Source organism: Balaenoptera musculus, chromosome 15 (genome assembly GCF_009873245.2).
Source record: "Balaenoptera musculus isolate JJ_BM4_2016_0621 chromosome 15, mBalMus1.pri.v3, whole genome shotgun sequence".
NCBI lineage: Eukaryota > Metazoa > Chordata > Mammalia > Artiodactyla > Balaenopteridae > Balaenoptera > Balaenoptera musculus.
The window spans coordinates 59569047-59585709 of record NC_045799.1 but is presented as its reverse complement, the minus strand read 5'-3'; the positions used below and the strand labels follow the sequence as shown (position 1 = coordinate 59585709).

At 47.0% G+C, this 16663-nt stretch overlaps 1 protein-coding gene across 4 annotated transcripts in view; it reads right to left on the bottom strand.

Annotated features, from left to right (window-relative positions):
• SNX29 (sorting nexin 29) overlaps window positions 1-16663 on the bottom strand; it is a 569335-nt gene that overhangs the window by 344219 nt on the left and 208453 nt on the right. For all 4 annotated transcript variants that reach the window (XM_036826193.1, XM_036826192.1, XM_036826194.1 and 1 more), the window contains one exon: window positions 11573-11655. In XM_036826193.1, the coding sequence (XP_036682088.1) occupies window positions 11573-11655 (83 nt within the window). The remainder of the gene's footprint in view (window positions 1-11572; window positions 11656-16663) is intronic.

The following is a 16663-nucleotide window of genomic DNA, read 5'->3' as shown; positions in this document are numbered from 1 at the left end:
TACTCTCTCTCTGACCTTTCTTGACCTCAGTTTCCCCACCTGCAAAGTGAGGATGATATAGAGTACCCACCTCACAGGAATGTGGCCTCTTAAGCAGTTAGCACAGGACCTGGCATATGGTGCTTAACCCACACGAGTTATTATTAGTATTTAAACTCAGTAAGTCAGTTAGTCCATCACTCATCAAACATCTACTGATCACTTACCAGGGGTACGGAATCTGTTTCAGAAGCTGAGTGCACAACAGTATCAAAACCAAGTCAGTCCCCACTGTCACAGAGCTTATATCCTGGTAAATGTTTATGGAATATGTCACTAAAGAAAGGAAGAAATTAAAATTTTAAAGCACAAATTAGGCAGCAGTACTACAGATCTGGAAGTGACCAACTAGGGGAAATGATGGTGAGGACATCATTTAGGCTTCCTGGAGCAATGATATCTGTGACTAGGAGGTATACTGGGAAGGAAGAAGGAATATTCTATATTGAATGAACAGAAGGTACCAGGGTGAGAAGGCATTCCGCAGAGAGGGGTGAGGAAGGAGTGTATTTCTCCTGAAACGCAAAGAATGAAATTGAGGCCATAAACCAGTGAAATAACCCCAGACCAAGAGGTGGGCTTTATCTCTTTCTAGGATGTCTATTTTTCTATTCAGTCCAAGAAAAAAGAAAACATTTAGACAAGTCACTCTCCGCCGAGGTAGAAGCATCATTACCCACTCAAGCAAAGCAAAATGACCAGTTGCCTGATGAAAACTGTAATTAGAAACTTAAAACAGAGCAGTTTTCAGAACCAAAGTGGCATTTAACAAAACAAGCCACCTGTCAGCTTCCAGGAAGGGGAGGAGCTGAACACCAAAGGAGACACTGATTGAAAAACTGCAGGATGAGAATCACAACGCCGAGACAGCCCTAAAAAGTCACAATGACAACGATAAGTGTTATGTCTGGCCTAGTCCTCTAAGGAGGGAGCTGAAGCACTCCAAGTACTCCTGTTCTGTTTCTGGGCCAGTGTTTCCTACTGAACAATAAAAAGGAAATGAGCAAAAATCATGAATCGATACTTGGTGTTTTCAGGCAATTGTTTTTGCAATGATTTAGGAGAGGAAAGCATCCTGCAGGGGATAAAATCAGGTGGAGCAAATAAAACATTATCTCGTATGGAGGTCTCCAGAGAGACATGGGCCACTTCTAGAAGCAGGGAATGGATCCTCTTGCAGCTATGACCCTGTATCGTTGAGGAAGCTTTTCCCAGTAGTGATGGCACTAAGGGGTGGCGTGGGGGGACTTCAGAAACATCCTCCTCCACCCACCCCGGCAGAATTGTCATCAGCCTCACCTTCCTCAATGCCACCTGGGCAAGGACTGTGGGCTGCCTACCCGATATCCACTGTCCCTCCTTCCCTATGTGCCAGTTAAGCAACCATGTTTCCCAGCTTTCCCCACAATTAGGGGAGGCCCAACAGCATTAAGCAGAAGTCATTTGGGGCGAAAGCTGCTTAAAGAAAGCTTATGATCCTTAAAGTTTTAAATCCTTATAGAATTCAGCTGTGAAATGCACTCTCTTCCCTTCCCACTTCTGCATCTATCTGCCTGAGATACAGATGTGATGGCTGGAGCACTAGCTACAATACATTGATAGATACCATGAGGCAATCATGAAGATAAAAAGCCATGTACTGAGGATGGTAGAGCAAAAAGAAAACAGCAGCCTGAGTTCCCAACCGCTATGGAATCATCACACTAGCCTTGGACTAGACTACTTACTTCTAGACTTGTGTGGGATAAGAGAAAAACTTCATGGAAGTCAGTGTTGTCTAGGTTTCTTTTTCTTATGCAGCCAAATCTAGTTCTACCTGATACACTATCCCAAGGAAACATACAAATTCAATAAAAACAGAGCAAAACAATGCCTCCAAACCCCCTTTCCAACAAAACCACCAAACCCCTCCTACATAAAAATTTTGGCATTACCCCCATTTCCCACATCACTCCAGATGCAAGATCATCTGTTTTTGCTCCCAAAATCCTCTCTTGTCAGAATTCATCTCTTATTTCTGGGGGCCTGCCCCTCTGCATTCTCAATTCAGAATGTTTGGATGGGGCTGCTCCCACCTTACGCCCTCCCTTCCAGGAAAGGGCATGTGACCATGGCTAGGCCTATCAGAGTTCTAACTCCCTCCCGCCCATGCCACCCAAGTCCCCAGAATTCGTTTAAGTGAGGCCTGCCACCCAAGCTGGGCCATCAGAATTAATCTGGAAACATCTGTGCATGCAGTCAGTAAGGACACCCTCAACTGTACTTGCAACTTTTAAGTCTTTTCATTAATCTGCAATCAATATGGAAATCTATCTGTTATACCTGGGTGGTGAGTACATTGGGTGATGGGTACATTACTTCCTGGACTTCTCCAGCAAGTCCTGATTTTAAAATATCAAAGCTTTGGCCACTGTCCCTGGAGCATCTTCCTGGTGCTGGCAGTACCGAGTGCTTAGCAAGGGCCAGGTACTGGGGCTACCTGTTCGGATTTTTATTTAAAGGTCAGGAAACTGGCTAATCACACAAATATTGTTCTACCAGCCTAATGGACTACAAAGCTTTCAAAGAGGTTTACTCTACAATTATCACCATAATTATTCACCCACTTTCAGAAATTAATGTACAGGTGTTCTGCTAACGGTCCCTGACCTTCCACAGCCTGGACGCCCTTCAAAATGCATCTCCAATCCAACATAATGTCAACAATTGCCTGGTACTTCACATATGTCATCTCTTTTATACTTCAAATAATGCTAGTAAGTCAACACTATTATCTCTCTGTTCAAATAAAAACACTGAAGCTCTAAGATTAAAACTCATTCCAAGACTTCGGAGCTGGTAGATGATAGGGCTGAGGTTCAACCCAGATTCCCCCCAACGGGAAAATGTGTGCCTGCCTTTTGCCTCCAAGCCCTGCTATCGCCTTCTCCGTGCTCCTTCTCAAGGCAAAGGCTTCTCTTTACCGTGGAAGGAGGAGCCTTCACTGAGGAAGAAGAAAATGTCTACAGCACGCCTGGTCCACACACACCACTGCTACTGAGAAGCAGTGAGCCAGCGCTTCTGTTTGTCCCCAGCTGATGTCCAGTTCCAAGCACCTCATGCTCTGACCCGGCTCCCCATGTGGTCCATGACCGGGTTTTGGTCACCCACTGAAGACAGGGGCATAGAGTGGGTTTTTCTCAGGATAAAGTGAAGGGGTAGAGTCTAACCAATCAAGCCAGGCGTCCCAGGCAGAGGCTGCCCCTGCAGATGAGCACCTCTCGGCCACCTGTCACACACCACCTCTGAGGCCCAGAGTGATGCAGCGTATCTTATCACCTAGAACATTTCCGGGAGAATCAACTTAGGGCGCTGGGGGAAGCATGGACTTGGCTTACATCTGGGCAGGAATTTTGGCTCAGCCACTTTAGAGGTGGATGACTGTAACGATTAATTTCCTGTGTCAGTGAGATTCAAGATATCTACCACAGGCCAAGAATCAAGGAGTAACTGACACATTTGAAGCACATTAGCACACATCACTTCATCAATTTGAAGGCAGTGGTTCCAAGTGGCCAAGCACTGGGATTTTTTTAAACTCCCCAGGTGACTGAATATGGAGCCAAGATTGAGAAGCACTGCTCCTCGTGGGGGAAGATGGGAGAGTGGTTTATAAGGAAACTAGTGGGGAAGAGCTCTCTCTTCAGTTGGGTTGCTGGGAAGATTAAACCAAGAGCTGCTGGCAGCTTTCTGCCAGCATAGGAACACCTGCCTGAAAATGGACCCAACACATGAAGGGGGGCGGGTGTAAAGCTGGGGCACACCAGCTCACAGGAGCCCGGTGCATGTACCTCTTCCCAACTCTGCATTCAGTGACATCGTGTTGACAGCTTGCAATCAGCCACAATGGAGCACCACCACCATGGACATCAGCAAGCACTTTAAATCAGAGCCTTCTTCCCTTAGAGAGCTAGCTGTTAAACATTCACCAGCAGCACCACACTGCCAATATTTGGGGGCGAGGGGGAAGGGAGACAGAGTTGAGAAATGAAAAAAATCAAAAACAAAAAAACCTCCTAATGATACTGTTTGAGCCCCTGGATCAAGCCATTCCTGAAGACAGGCACTCCTGGACTTCCATTGTTTTCATTTAAAGCAGACTGAATTGGACTTTATGACTCTTGGAATCAAAAGAGCTCTGAATGATGAAGCCCTGGAAGAGTCAAAGTCATGTGCTAACTGTAGTCACAAGGAGCCAAAACTATATGTGATCAGAAGAATCTGGTTGGAGGCACAACTGAAGGAAGCAGTTACACAGGGTACAGCACGTTATCTGTAGCCCTAGAATGAAGACCCGTGACCTCGCCCACTGCTGAGCTCTCCCTGGCTGCCGTGGGTTTTCAATCACCTAAATGCCAGGAGGCCAGGTCCTACAATAGCTCCTCTTGGATTTCTGTTCATTCGTGTTATAAATCTTTATGGCGCACATCCCTTGGTTCAAGCACTGTGCCAGGCACCGTGAACACAGCAGGGAAGAACAACAGGCAAGGCCCCTGCTCCTGTGGACTGTACACTGCAGGGTGGAACACAGACAGCGAACAAGGAAGGCAATAAACCACCAGATACTGTGAGGTACTGGTAAAGGCGCTGTGATGAAGATAAAGGAAGTAATGGAACAAAGAAGGAAGGAGAGGCAGGGAGGTCAGAGGAGGTGACATCTGAACAGAAACTGCCTGACAAGGCAGAATCAGCCATTCAGAGATTGAGGGAGAAGCTTTCCAGCAGAAGGACAGCAAGTGCAAAGGCCCTGATGTATTACTTAGTCAAGCCCAGTGTGGCCGGGGCCGAGAGAGGGAACAAGAGGGTGAGGGAGGTGGGGCTGGAAAGTAGGGAAGAGCCAGATCACACCAAGTACCGCAAGCCATGGTCAGAAAGTCTGGACTGAGTTTTAAACAGCAGAGTGATGAGATCTTATCAGTGTTTCCACGAGGTCCCACGCTTATCCCACTAGAACCAGACACAGACACATACACACAAGACTCATGACCTTGCTTTCCTTGCAACCAAAGCAGCCTGCCTCAAACAAAGACATCTCCACCTCTGTGCACACAGGGGGCAAGAACATGCGGCCACCCAAGCTGCAGTGACTGAGGCTGAAGGATAAAAGGGTACACAGCACCGCACGCACCCTTGAAACATGCCAGCTCCAGGAATCCTCTCGCCCATGACCGTCCATCTTCACAGAATTAGGCTTCTCAACTGTCCCACCCCACTTTCTGGGAGCCCACGGAAACTGAGACCCCGGGGAGGGCATGAAGCACATGCAGCAGTGGAGCGGGCATCAGTGGGCATGCCACACGCAGGCAGAGACATGACACGGGAGAGAGGCTGATGACTTCCTTTTTTTGTTTTATTTCTTTTGTTTCTTAGAGTAAACTTTTGAAATTGTTCCCAAGCCTCCCTCATCTGTCAAGTTCCTCCCACTGGATCTCCTACCCTCGCTGCCGATTACTCTGACTGCCACCAGCAACAGGCCATTTTTTCTCCCTCTGCCCCTGAGCCTACGGCAGATGAATTAAATGGCAATGCCGACAAGCACTTGCAGTGTTAAAATCCATCACCATGGAACAGGACTGCGGTGGCCAGGACAGGTGATGCCAGTGGAGTGGACCTAGTGAGACGGAGGGCAGCCGGGAGGAAGGGCCTCACACCACGGAGACAGACACTGTGGACTGGGAAAGACTCCAGAGAAATAACAGTGCTTCATGAAGACGGAATGGACTCTGCACCCAGTAAAGAGCTAATTTTTTGCCGTGGAGCATACAAGCTATGGAAACCCAACTCAAGCTCGAAAACAGGGGCAGGGGACGTTGGTGAATTACTGCTCTTGTTAACAGTACGTTCAGGGCTGAACAGTCACATCAGGCACTGCCGGATTCAGGGGCTCGAAGGACACGATCGGCCCCTGATTCCTCTCTGCCTCTAGGCCCAGCTTCTCTCTCCGTGTGACGGCCTCACGCCCAGGCTCCACCTGGAGACAAGGTAACCACAGTGGCCCCAGCCTTCCAGGCCCAACAGGAAAGAAAGAACTCTTGACAGCCTAGTAGAGTCCTGAGACCCAGCTGGAGCCAGTCAGCTGAGGTCAAGTGCAGAACGGAGGGTAGAGCCTCACCTACCTCACTGGGCTGACCCTGAGCGAGGACGCTGGTCTGATGAAAACTGGAGCACGTGGGACCTGACACCACGAGGCCGCAGATGTCCACCGTGCACAGGCAGACGGGAGAGGCAACCCGAGCCGTGTGACGAGGGCAGACTCATGCACTTCCGGAATCCCATGTTCGGCTGCCCCTGGTAGGAGAACCTTTTCCTTAATACAGAGAGCAAGCTCCAACTCACAGGCAAATGCTCCTTGGGAGAGCCTGGGAGAAGCCCAACATGCAGCAAAGCATTCATGAGAATAGCCCCACCCCCTGCCGCGGGACACTCAGAGAGCCCAGACTCCCCAGCTGCGCATGCAACAATGACCACGCCCAAAGAGTAACACCAAGGGTCCACCGGACAGTAAGGCCACAACCCTACAGCTCTGGAGGCTTCGTCTCCAATGTCCAGAGCTGGCTGGTGACAGGAATCATCCACCAGGGCTGACACGAGTGACCCCCGGGTGGGGTGAGTGTGACCTGGGACAAGGACTTCCCTGTCTTGGCCAAACACACCTTGAACGAAGGGGTGTGGCAGAGGGGTGGTGGGCTTTCCTGTCCCAGATGTGGCTGCAAATCAAAGACCACAGCTCTCCCTTGAGGTCCCAAGTTTGTCCACCAGGTGACCTTTGACCAAGAAAACCAACCTTTAAGACATCAACCTCCCACCACAAGCTCCATAAGATGATTAGATGATCCCCATGTCCATCAATGATTAAGGCAATACCTCAACTTAATTGAATATTTATAGGAGCTCCCTATGGCTGCTGTACCAAGTTACCACAAACTTAGTGGCTTAAAATAACACAAATTTACTATCTTGAAGTTCAGGGGGTCAGAAGGCTCAAATGGGTCCTATAAGCTAGACTCAAGGTGTCAGCAGGACTGCATTCCTTCTAGAGGCTCTAGGGGAGAACCTGTTTCCTTGTCTTTTCCAGTTCCTGGAGGATGCCCGCATTCCCTGGCTTGTGGCCCGTCCTTTATCTTCAAAGTGCATCTCTCCTACCTCTGCTCCTGTTGTCACTCCTTCTCCGTCTCCAACCCTCCTGCCCTTCTCTTATAAGGGCCCTTGTGATTACACGGGGGCCATGTGGATAAACCAGGATAATCTCTCCATGTCAAGATCCTTAAATTAATCATCTGAAAAGTCCCTTTTGCCATGTAAGGGGGTATATTCACAGATTCTGGGGATCAGGACATGGACATCTTTGGAGGACCAACATTCTATCCACCACAGCATTTTCTAGATCCCAGCATGTTATCTGAATTACATCTCTTAACAGCTAATCCTCACAACAACCACCTATGAAGTATATACTATTTTAATAAATCCTAATTTTACAATTGTTCCAAGGGGTCATAAGAGGTAAAGTGAGATAGTAAAAGTAGTAATAATAATAATTATAACATTTATTAAGTGGCTACTACATATCAGACATTATTCTAAATGCTTTCCATGTACTAATCTATCTCATCTTCCCCCAAAACCCTATGAGGAAGGCACTATTACAATCCCCGTTTTACAGAGGAAGAAACTGAGGCACAGAAAGTTACATGGCCTCTAAGTCAGCAGCCCCGGGCAGTGCTCAGTGTCTTTGGCACAGAAGTCATTCATTCACTAACATCCACCATGACGTGCAAGAAGAATGCAGAATGCACAGTGTTTCCCAAACGTTTTGGCCGTGACACCTTTCTCACGGGGACATGTACAGGGACTAGGATGAAGTGACCCCCTTGGAGAACGGTCGCAGCTACGGGTGAAATAAGCCTTCCTTCCATTGACACAGCCTTTCTCCAGATGGACAGGTGTAATGGAGGAGGTGTCCACTCACTGACCCACACTCCTGCCCCAGCCCCACTGCCCTGGCCTCTCCCTCAGGAGGCACCAGCAGCTGCGGTCATCACAGCTCTCAGTGAAGGGCCCCCACCTTGGGCCATGTTTCCATGGGGAGACATCCATCATAATACGCTCTGGGCCTCACTCCCCACCTCCTACCTCACTGGTGAGATCCTCAATCAAATGGAGATGATGTATTAAAAAGGGAAACACCTCCATGGACTGTCTTCCTTCTTCGTCCTCACTGGGTGAGTGTAATTCTGCAGGTCCAACAATGCCTCACAGTGGGGGTCCCTGGGTCTACACCTGGGAGGCAATGTACTGGGGAGTGTGATTCTGGCTTCAGGTCAAGCTGGAGTTTCCAATCAACTGACAGTAATAAAAATGTTATTTTGATCACTTTTTGTCTGATTCCTACATTGGTGTTTCATAGAGAATTTGGGGGGAAAGAATAGCCATGATTAATTATAACCTCAGAACTGAAACAAAGTTACCTACTAACCTCTTAAAGTTTGTCAACAATCTATTCTAAAGGTCCATTTTAAGTTGATTTTTTTTTCTTAATCCTGAAGGCACTTCCCACAACAACTATGACTATAATGATCCCAATATAGCCCTCAGCCATCTATTCAACCCTGAAGGCATTTGGGGCTTAAATGACTTTTCACTCTTTTCCCTACTGATGAGCTCAGTTTCATAAACCATTTGTCGTCCAAAAGACAGAAAAATCTTTATATCCTCAAACTGAAAGGTTTCTTTTGTGGAAAATGCATTCTGAATTCCCACCTAGAATTTGGGAAGCTAGTACACATCTCTATGTCCACCTGACATCAGGAGCCAAGGAAATCATGGATCAGGAAGAAAGGACTCTCCCTCTCCAACCTCTCCCTGCCCCTGCTCCTCCAACTCCCCAGAAACCCCAAGCCCCCCCTAGCCTGGCCAGGACACCCCGAGCTACCAAAGCCTGACAGTAGGGCACCCCAAGGCACCCCAACCTGGCCAGGGCACATACTCAATAGTCTTCAACAAACTGAGTCAGCATCTGGCTGGGGTTGAGGAATGAGTCCCAATTCCTTTGAGTAGTAGATGACACACTTAAAAATTAGGTAAAAGCTCTGGAAAGGCCAGAGTGCAATTTTTGAAAGCATGCCTTTTAATGAGGCTGCTTCCTAGTGCCTGGCATACAGCTGGTGCTCACGAATATTACTTAAGTGGAAGAAGGAATAAACTGCAGGACTTAAACAAACAAGCAAATGCAGGGCATCGGTCAGTATGTGCCTGCATCTGAGGGCTTTCATAAAGACCTCCCACTAAGGATGACTCACAGATAAGGTAGATGGTCTTAAACGACCCAGTAAGAAACGGAGGGGTAAGGGACAGCAAAGAAATAGCAAAATGTGCTTCATTATCTCTGCTCTGTTCCATTTAAGGGCTATCTCATACCTAGCTTTGGCTCAGAGCATTCAGGCTGGGTCTTAGGAAAAGGGACTCTGGCTGCCGTGAGAAACCATTCTGTATGCTATAGGTTCTGTGTACCCGTTTTGGGGGGACTCACTCCAAAAATGCTCCTACTCAGAAATGTACTTTATAGTATTGTGGTTTTTAAACCAAATGCAAGCCCAGTGGTGCTTCCCCCCACCCCCTGGTTTAATTTTCTTACTGCATCAAATCAAAGATCTGTGTGGGTAGAGAGTAGATTTCTCAAAAGATGATGGCGTGGTCCACGGATCAGCTGCAGGAGAGTCACGTATCTAGACGTGCGAATCTACAGCCTCAACCCAGATCTCCTGAGAAGAAGCATATTTAATAGGCACCCCAGGAAAGGCCTCTGCACACTAGTTTAAGAACTTCATAAGGCAAAGAAGAGGGATTTGGAGGAAAATGACCCAAGTTCATTTCCACCCCAGATCCATGGACAAGCCCCCTTAAGCTCTCCTGAGCCTCCAATAATGAATTTTTTTAAATAGAGGGAAAATACCTACTCATCACAGCGTTACTGAATCAAATGTGAATATACTTGAACTTGCTTGGAAAGGGTAAAGGGCTAAACATATGCTATTCATTCGAAACATAGTGAATGGAATGAATGACTGTAAAAGCCAGGTGCTGGGAGAACAAAGATGAGAAGAAGTGAAAAGGCAGAAGGCCAGGGCAGACATAACTCCACGTAATGAGATGGGTTCCGGGACACACGAGCAGTATCTGTATGAAAAGGGTGATGAGCCCTCACAGCAAGACACGATTAACTCTGCAATGGTAACCCCCAGACTGGTAACTGTTACAGACCAAGCAGGAATGAGGCGAGGTATGTTATCCAAAAAAAAAAAAAAAAAAAAAAATCAACATGTTGAACCTGATCAAGTACAAAAGCTCCAAAGAAAATTCAAGTCTTTATGATATTGCTACGCAAGGCAAATCCAGACTCCAATCTTATCTCTCTCTCTCCGACACAGAAAAATAACTACCATTGACTGAGCACCAGCTATACACCGGGTGCCATATTAGAAGCTCTGCAGTCATTGTTTCGGAAAAATCCCCACAACAGCCCTCGTGACATTGGTGTGATTTCCTCTTACATTGGTGTGGCGGTTCCTCTTCCAGATGGCAAAGTAACTCCAGGAGGTCAAGTCATGGAGGGCGCACCTGAAGTCAAATCCAGGTCTGCTTGACTCCCAAGACCTGTGAGCGTGGCGCATCCACCCCCCTGTTAAAATGTCCACGCTCTGAGAGCTCATTTTTAAGAAAATCTTGTAATGGTCAGTTGGTCGAAGGTTGCAAGACCCTTGAGCCAAAGTTAATTAACTATCCCTTCTTCAGGCTGACCTGAGAAACATTTTAGTAGAGTCATGACAGTTAAAGTGCAGGAAAACTGCACAGGGAGGAAGCATATAGCACCACTTTATTTAGTGAGATCTTGGTCAAACGATCATTTTTCTATCTACCTGTATTTCTGATTAAGAGTATTAATAATAATAGCTAAAATCTACTCAGTACTCACTCTATGTAGGCATTATGCTAAGATGTCTACATGGACTGCCTCATGAGGTAGGCACTGTCAACTAACCCCATTCTACAGATGAGAAAACTGAGGTACACAGAGATTAAGAAATTTAACCAGAGCTGGGGTTGGAGCCTGGTCAGCCAAACTCCATAGCTCTGATTCTCCGCCACTTTGGCGTTCTGTTGCTTTCACCCCTGGCCTGATGTGACTTAATCGTGCTGAAGGTTCACTACCTTGCAAATGTTTCAAGACTCTAGACATAAGACTCCCTAAGTACACAAATTGATACAAGTATTGCTAATAATCTGGCAAGTAAGTCTTATAATATTATGCATTTAGCAAGAATACAGAGCAGGGTTTTCCATTTAACTGATTTTCTGGAACCCTAACCAGGCCCGTTCTTCTAATTCATCTGCACGTGCACTCATCCCATGCTGAGTGTCTGCTATGCCAGGCACAGGGGCGATGAAGATGAAAAGGTGTAGCCCCCTCCCCACCCAGGCTCCGTCTGCCCCTCACCTTCAGCTGTTTGACCTTCTCTTTTCAGCATCTGGACAGCTCCTACGTATTTCTTCAGTTGGACTTTGAGCACCTCGTTTTCTCTGCAGGTACAAGAATGTTAGAAAAATATATTTAAAAATTGGCAACTTAGACCCAAAGAAGGAGGAGAATCTGTGTAAAGAAAAATACACAATGTGCATCTTATAAATATTAATATATTCTCTGTTTTAGAGATCATGGCTGGAAAAGACTATGTTAGCAAAGGCACATTTGCAGAATGCCTTCGAGAACTGTTCATTCGTGATGGAAATAAGCATTAATTGGTTGCGGTGCCCACAGATTCAGGATGCTGACATGTGTTGCCCTCAGGCTATTTGAATCAATCTGTTAGGTGCCTATTCTGTGCCAGGCACCCTGTAGTATTCTCTCCATTTACAGAAGCACATACTAGGTACTGTTTACTTGGGGAACACTCAGTATTTTTATTAACTACTACATGTATTGAAAACTTCCTATTTGCCAGGCATCACGTGAAGTCTTTATGTATCTCATTTAATCCTTCCAAGATATATATTATCACAACACACACTTTACAGATGAGGAAAGTGAGGTATAATGAGGAGAACCGGCTGACCAACTCCAGCGGCACCCCATGTAAGACTGCAGAATGAAACATGGAACTCAGGCGATGACAAGACCCCACGCTACTAAATTCACTCCCCAGGTACCCCGGCTGAGGAACAGGACATGAGGGTCAGAGAGAAAACTACCATTTGTTGAGTGTTTACCCACATAGCTCAGACTTTACATATGTGACCTCACTGAATCAAGCACACGTGTATTCATTCACCCATTCTTCATTCGATGGTAACACTGAATAATGTTAAGTACCTAAGGATATGTCAGGCACAATAACCCTGTAGAATTCTCCTCATTTTGCAGGAGAGGAACTGGGGCATGGTAAAGGTCACATGGCCAATGCCAAGGTCATACGTAAGGCACACGGCCCAGACACAAGCCCAAGTCTCTCTGCCTCCGAGGCCCAGAAGAGCTCTTCTCTGTCTCTTTTGGGATTCAGAACTGGTTTCTCACTGGCTACCCCAGAGACAGGTGCCTCTTCCACATCTCCTGTTCCTGCTCCTCCCCCAACAAGGTCTGGAGCCTGTGTGCTCTTACACATGTTGGAATATTTCCTCACAAAGAAAAGAGCTTTAAGACTGGGTGTCTTTTATGATTATAAAAAATAAAACGCTCATTGCAAAATACTCAAACAATCAGAACACATTTAAGAAGAAATGTAAAAAATCCACTAAAAATTCAACACCTTGAAATAAACCCCACTATCATTTTTCTATCTGTCCTATCAGCTCTCTCTCTAGGCATGCACACACACACAGACACACACACACACACACTGTATATAATTATTCACAGATGAAACACCTTTCACACTCCTCTAAATTTTTTTGTTTGAAGTCTTTTTTCCTTTGTTTACTGTCACACTCATCCTTCCCCATGGTAACCAACGTTAAAAACCTGGTACACACTTTTCATGCCTCCTCCATGCTCACATAGTCACTACAAACCTGATACACTTAGAGTTTACTTTATGAAGCCAGACCCTATTATAAATTTTTCTGCTACGGCTTGTCTCATTTAACAATTCACCAGGGTAAGCTTCTGACTCCATCTATTTATGGATGGAGATGCCATTCCTTGGTACGAATGTGCCACACATTTGCTCAGTGGAAAAACTGCAGACTGCCCATCACAGGTTCTGTCTGTCTTCGATGCATCTGACTATACCTCAGCCCACAGAGGCAGCACTTTGTTTGTATTTTGCTTTTCTGCCCTGTATTTGTCAGAAAGAACATAAGTACCAACTGCAGACACTACCGTATACTTAGGTGTCGCCTGAGATCTGTGCATTCATCTCAGAAGCTTGAGAGAAAGTAAAACATGGAGTCCCTTAATTATCGCCCTCCTCCTAGACAGCCTGTCACAGATGTTTCTATCCGTGGCCGCACTTTCTCTGTGATACGAAGAGTGAACGTCTGAAGCTAAACAACTAACAAGTCTTGAGAAGGTTTGTGGGAGGGAAAACACTCCCCGATGGGCATGCTGGTACAGCTGGTTTTCTTGGATCCCCTCAGCCGGATCTTGTCATTCTTCCCAGCCTACTCCTAATCCCCACATGTGAATTCCAGGCACATATTACCTTAAAACAAGGGAGAGAAAGCAACTGATGCGCATTTCTATACGGCCTAATTTAACAACGGTTCATGCAGAACGCTGTCCAAGAGGCAGAAGAGGCAGGTTCATTCAGGCAGACTGACAGGTGGGTCGTGTCCGTGTCCGGCTGCCAGGTCTCAGCTCGTTTGCTCACACCATCCAGGCCCACCCTCAGCGGCCTAGTTCATCTTCAACTCTGTAGCCAGCACTAAGATATTCAAGTGGCTGCTTTTCTTCTGGTTGGGAGTCATCTTTTAAGAGCATCTTACGACTCTCTAAATATCAGACCTGACAGATAAAGACCAAAAACTTTAATACAAATCCAACTTCCAACAAAATGATGAGATGTCGTGGAGAATATACCACGGACGGACACCTTTAGGAACCATAAAAATTCATCTCGGCCAACTCTGCGCCAATGAACTTGTTTGCCTTTTGTGGGAAATGAACTTTCAGGTCAGTAGAACTGCTCCTGACTCAACCACAAACACCTGGAGGGTACACTGACCGCCCCAAAGAGGCAGCTAGCTCCTGACCCCAGGCAAGATGAGGTCTTTTACGTTTTAATTTTTATTTTGAAGTAATTATAGATACAGAAAGTTGGAAAGATATTCCTGAGAGGTCCTGTATACCCTCGGCCCAGCCTCCCCCAATGATTACATCTTCTGTAACTACAGTCTGATGGCAAATCCAGGACTCTGACACGGTCACATCGTGTGTGTAGTTCTATCCACCTGGTATTTTAACTGATGGTCATACCAATCTGCAGATGGGATACAGACTCAGATGAGCAGAGCAGGCAGACAGACAAGGACCATGAGTTACGCAAACCAGGCATAAGACAAGAGGGTCTACGGGGTGGGAGCTGTGGTCAACCAGAGAGTTCTTGTCCCACCAAAAGGTATTTTTTAAAAACGTAACATGTTAATGGCCCAAGGAAATAATTCCCAGGCTCTGAACGACTAATTTGCAACCAGCAACAGGACTTTAATTTGAAGACAGAAGAACCATACAGAATGTACCATTCCTGATGATCAAATAAGAATGCCATTTTATTTGCCACCTCATGATACAACAGGATGGGTCAATAGTTAAGCGCATCCTAACTGTGAAAGGCCTCAGAAACCCTCCGAGTGTGTGAACAAGATCGGGATTGTGGCTGAGGTTCATCCCAGCAGGGGTCTTCAACCCAGCACAGGTCACATCACAGTGCCCGTCAGTCTGAACAGGCGAGAGGCACGGTGAGCAGAGCGGACCAAACCCTGCCCAGGGCCCCGACGCATCAGCACCCACCACAGGCCCAGGCAGTCCGGCTTCAGAGCCTGGATGCCGTGTGTGTGTGTGTGTGTGTGTGTCTGTGTGTGTGTGTCTGTGTGTCTGTGTGTGTGTGTGTGTGTGTGTGTGTACACGTACGTGAGCACACACATGTGTGGTAAAGTGAGAGCCACAGAGCCCAGGCGGCTACGCACACAGGTGGGACTGACCAGACTCATCTCTGAGTGAAGTCACAGGGCTCTGACTTTTAATTTTTTTGGTTGCTCTTGTTCAGCTATGTTCTCTAATTGTCCATAACAAAATAATGTTTGAAAAGAAAAGAACACTTTCATTGCCTAGTCTCTTAAAATTGTACACTTAAAAGAAAATGCTAAGAGGGGCGACGAGGCTGCTATGGGGCAGGGCCCCCCTCCGCCTGCTCCCCTCTGGGGGGCGGCACCACCCACCTCCACCCCGTCTACACTGGCTGCTTGTGAGTAAGCGAGCCTGGGGGGATGAGACCTCTGCGGGAGGCGGCACAGATGGCTGCAGCCCCGTGAGCCGGATCTTCGGGCAACTCTCTCTTCTCCATTTCACGCGGTGTCCCCCTCCCCGGCTCTCCGCGTACACAGCCCAGGTGATCACCCATGACACCTGGCTCTTTCTGCAACCAACGGAGTCTTTTAATCAAATCCTAACACTCCATCTGGAAAACCATCTAGAAAAGCTGGGGGAAGGGGTGCTTTGTTGAAAAGGAACTGTCAGTGCTCAGACCATCTAATGAAACGGGCCACTCAGGGGTCCTGAGGGTTCAACCAGTTCCTCCACCTTCACCCCGAGGGCGGTCACTGGTGCTCCAGGTGCAGCTGGCGGACATCTCACCCTCTGAGAGCAGTCGGTGGTCCATCTGTCAACGGCTGGGCTCTCCCCAGGGATTTAGCCTTTCAGCTGCAATTTCCACATCTGCCTCAAAGGAGGATGTGGATGGGGGATGACCTCAGCGACTGCTTTACGTGGCTGAAGATGAGAAAGCCATGGGCGAGGGGGGATGGGGATGGGGTCCAGTCTTTATTTCGTGGCCCAGGCAGCCGCGTGGGAGTCCAACCCCACTAGGGAAGATAAACCTGCAGAAACGCCCGCCCCGCCGCCTCTTTAGTAACCATCCAGTTCTTTCCACTCTGAAGGGCAGTGGGATCCAACTTCCTCGCAGTTCAATGAAAGGAGAAAAAACGCCAAGAGAATGAACTAAAACAGAATCTCCCAAACATGGTACAGGCCCGAGATCATTTAAGGGGTTCACAAAACTTTTTCTATTTTAACACTTAAGCATTTCTTCCAGTATATTTTTTAAAAACCGATTTTCCATTAATGGCAGTGATATAAAGAATCCTTTGGAAAGAAATGTGAAGGCTTTCAAAAGTGAGTGGACTGAAAGACAAATACTAAGGAATGAGTAACATGGGCGGTACACATGAAGGCGGTACACATGAAGGCACTGCACAGTGACAGATCTGAGGAAGAGAATCTTTGCTTTAGATAAAATAGGGGTATAAGGAGAAGATATTTTCTTACAGTGTACTTCCCACACTGTATTCCTGGGGATGACAAACGGCTCTCAGACAG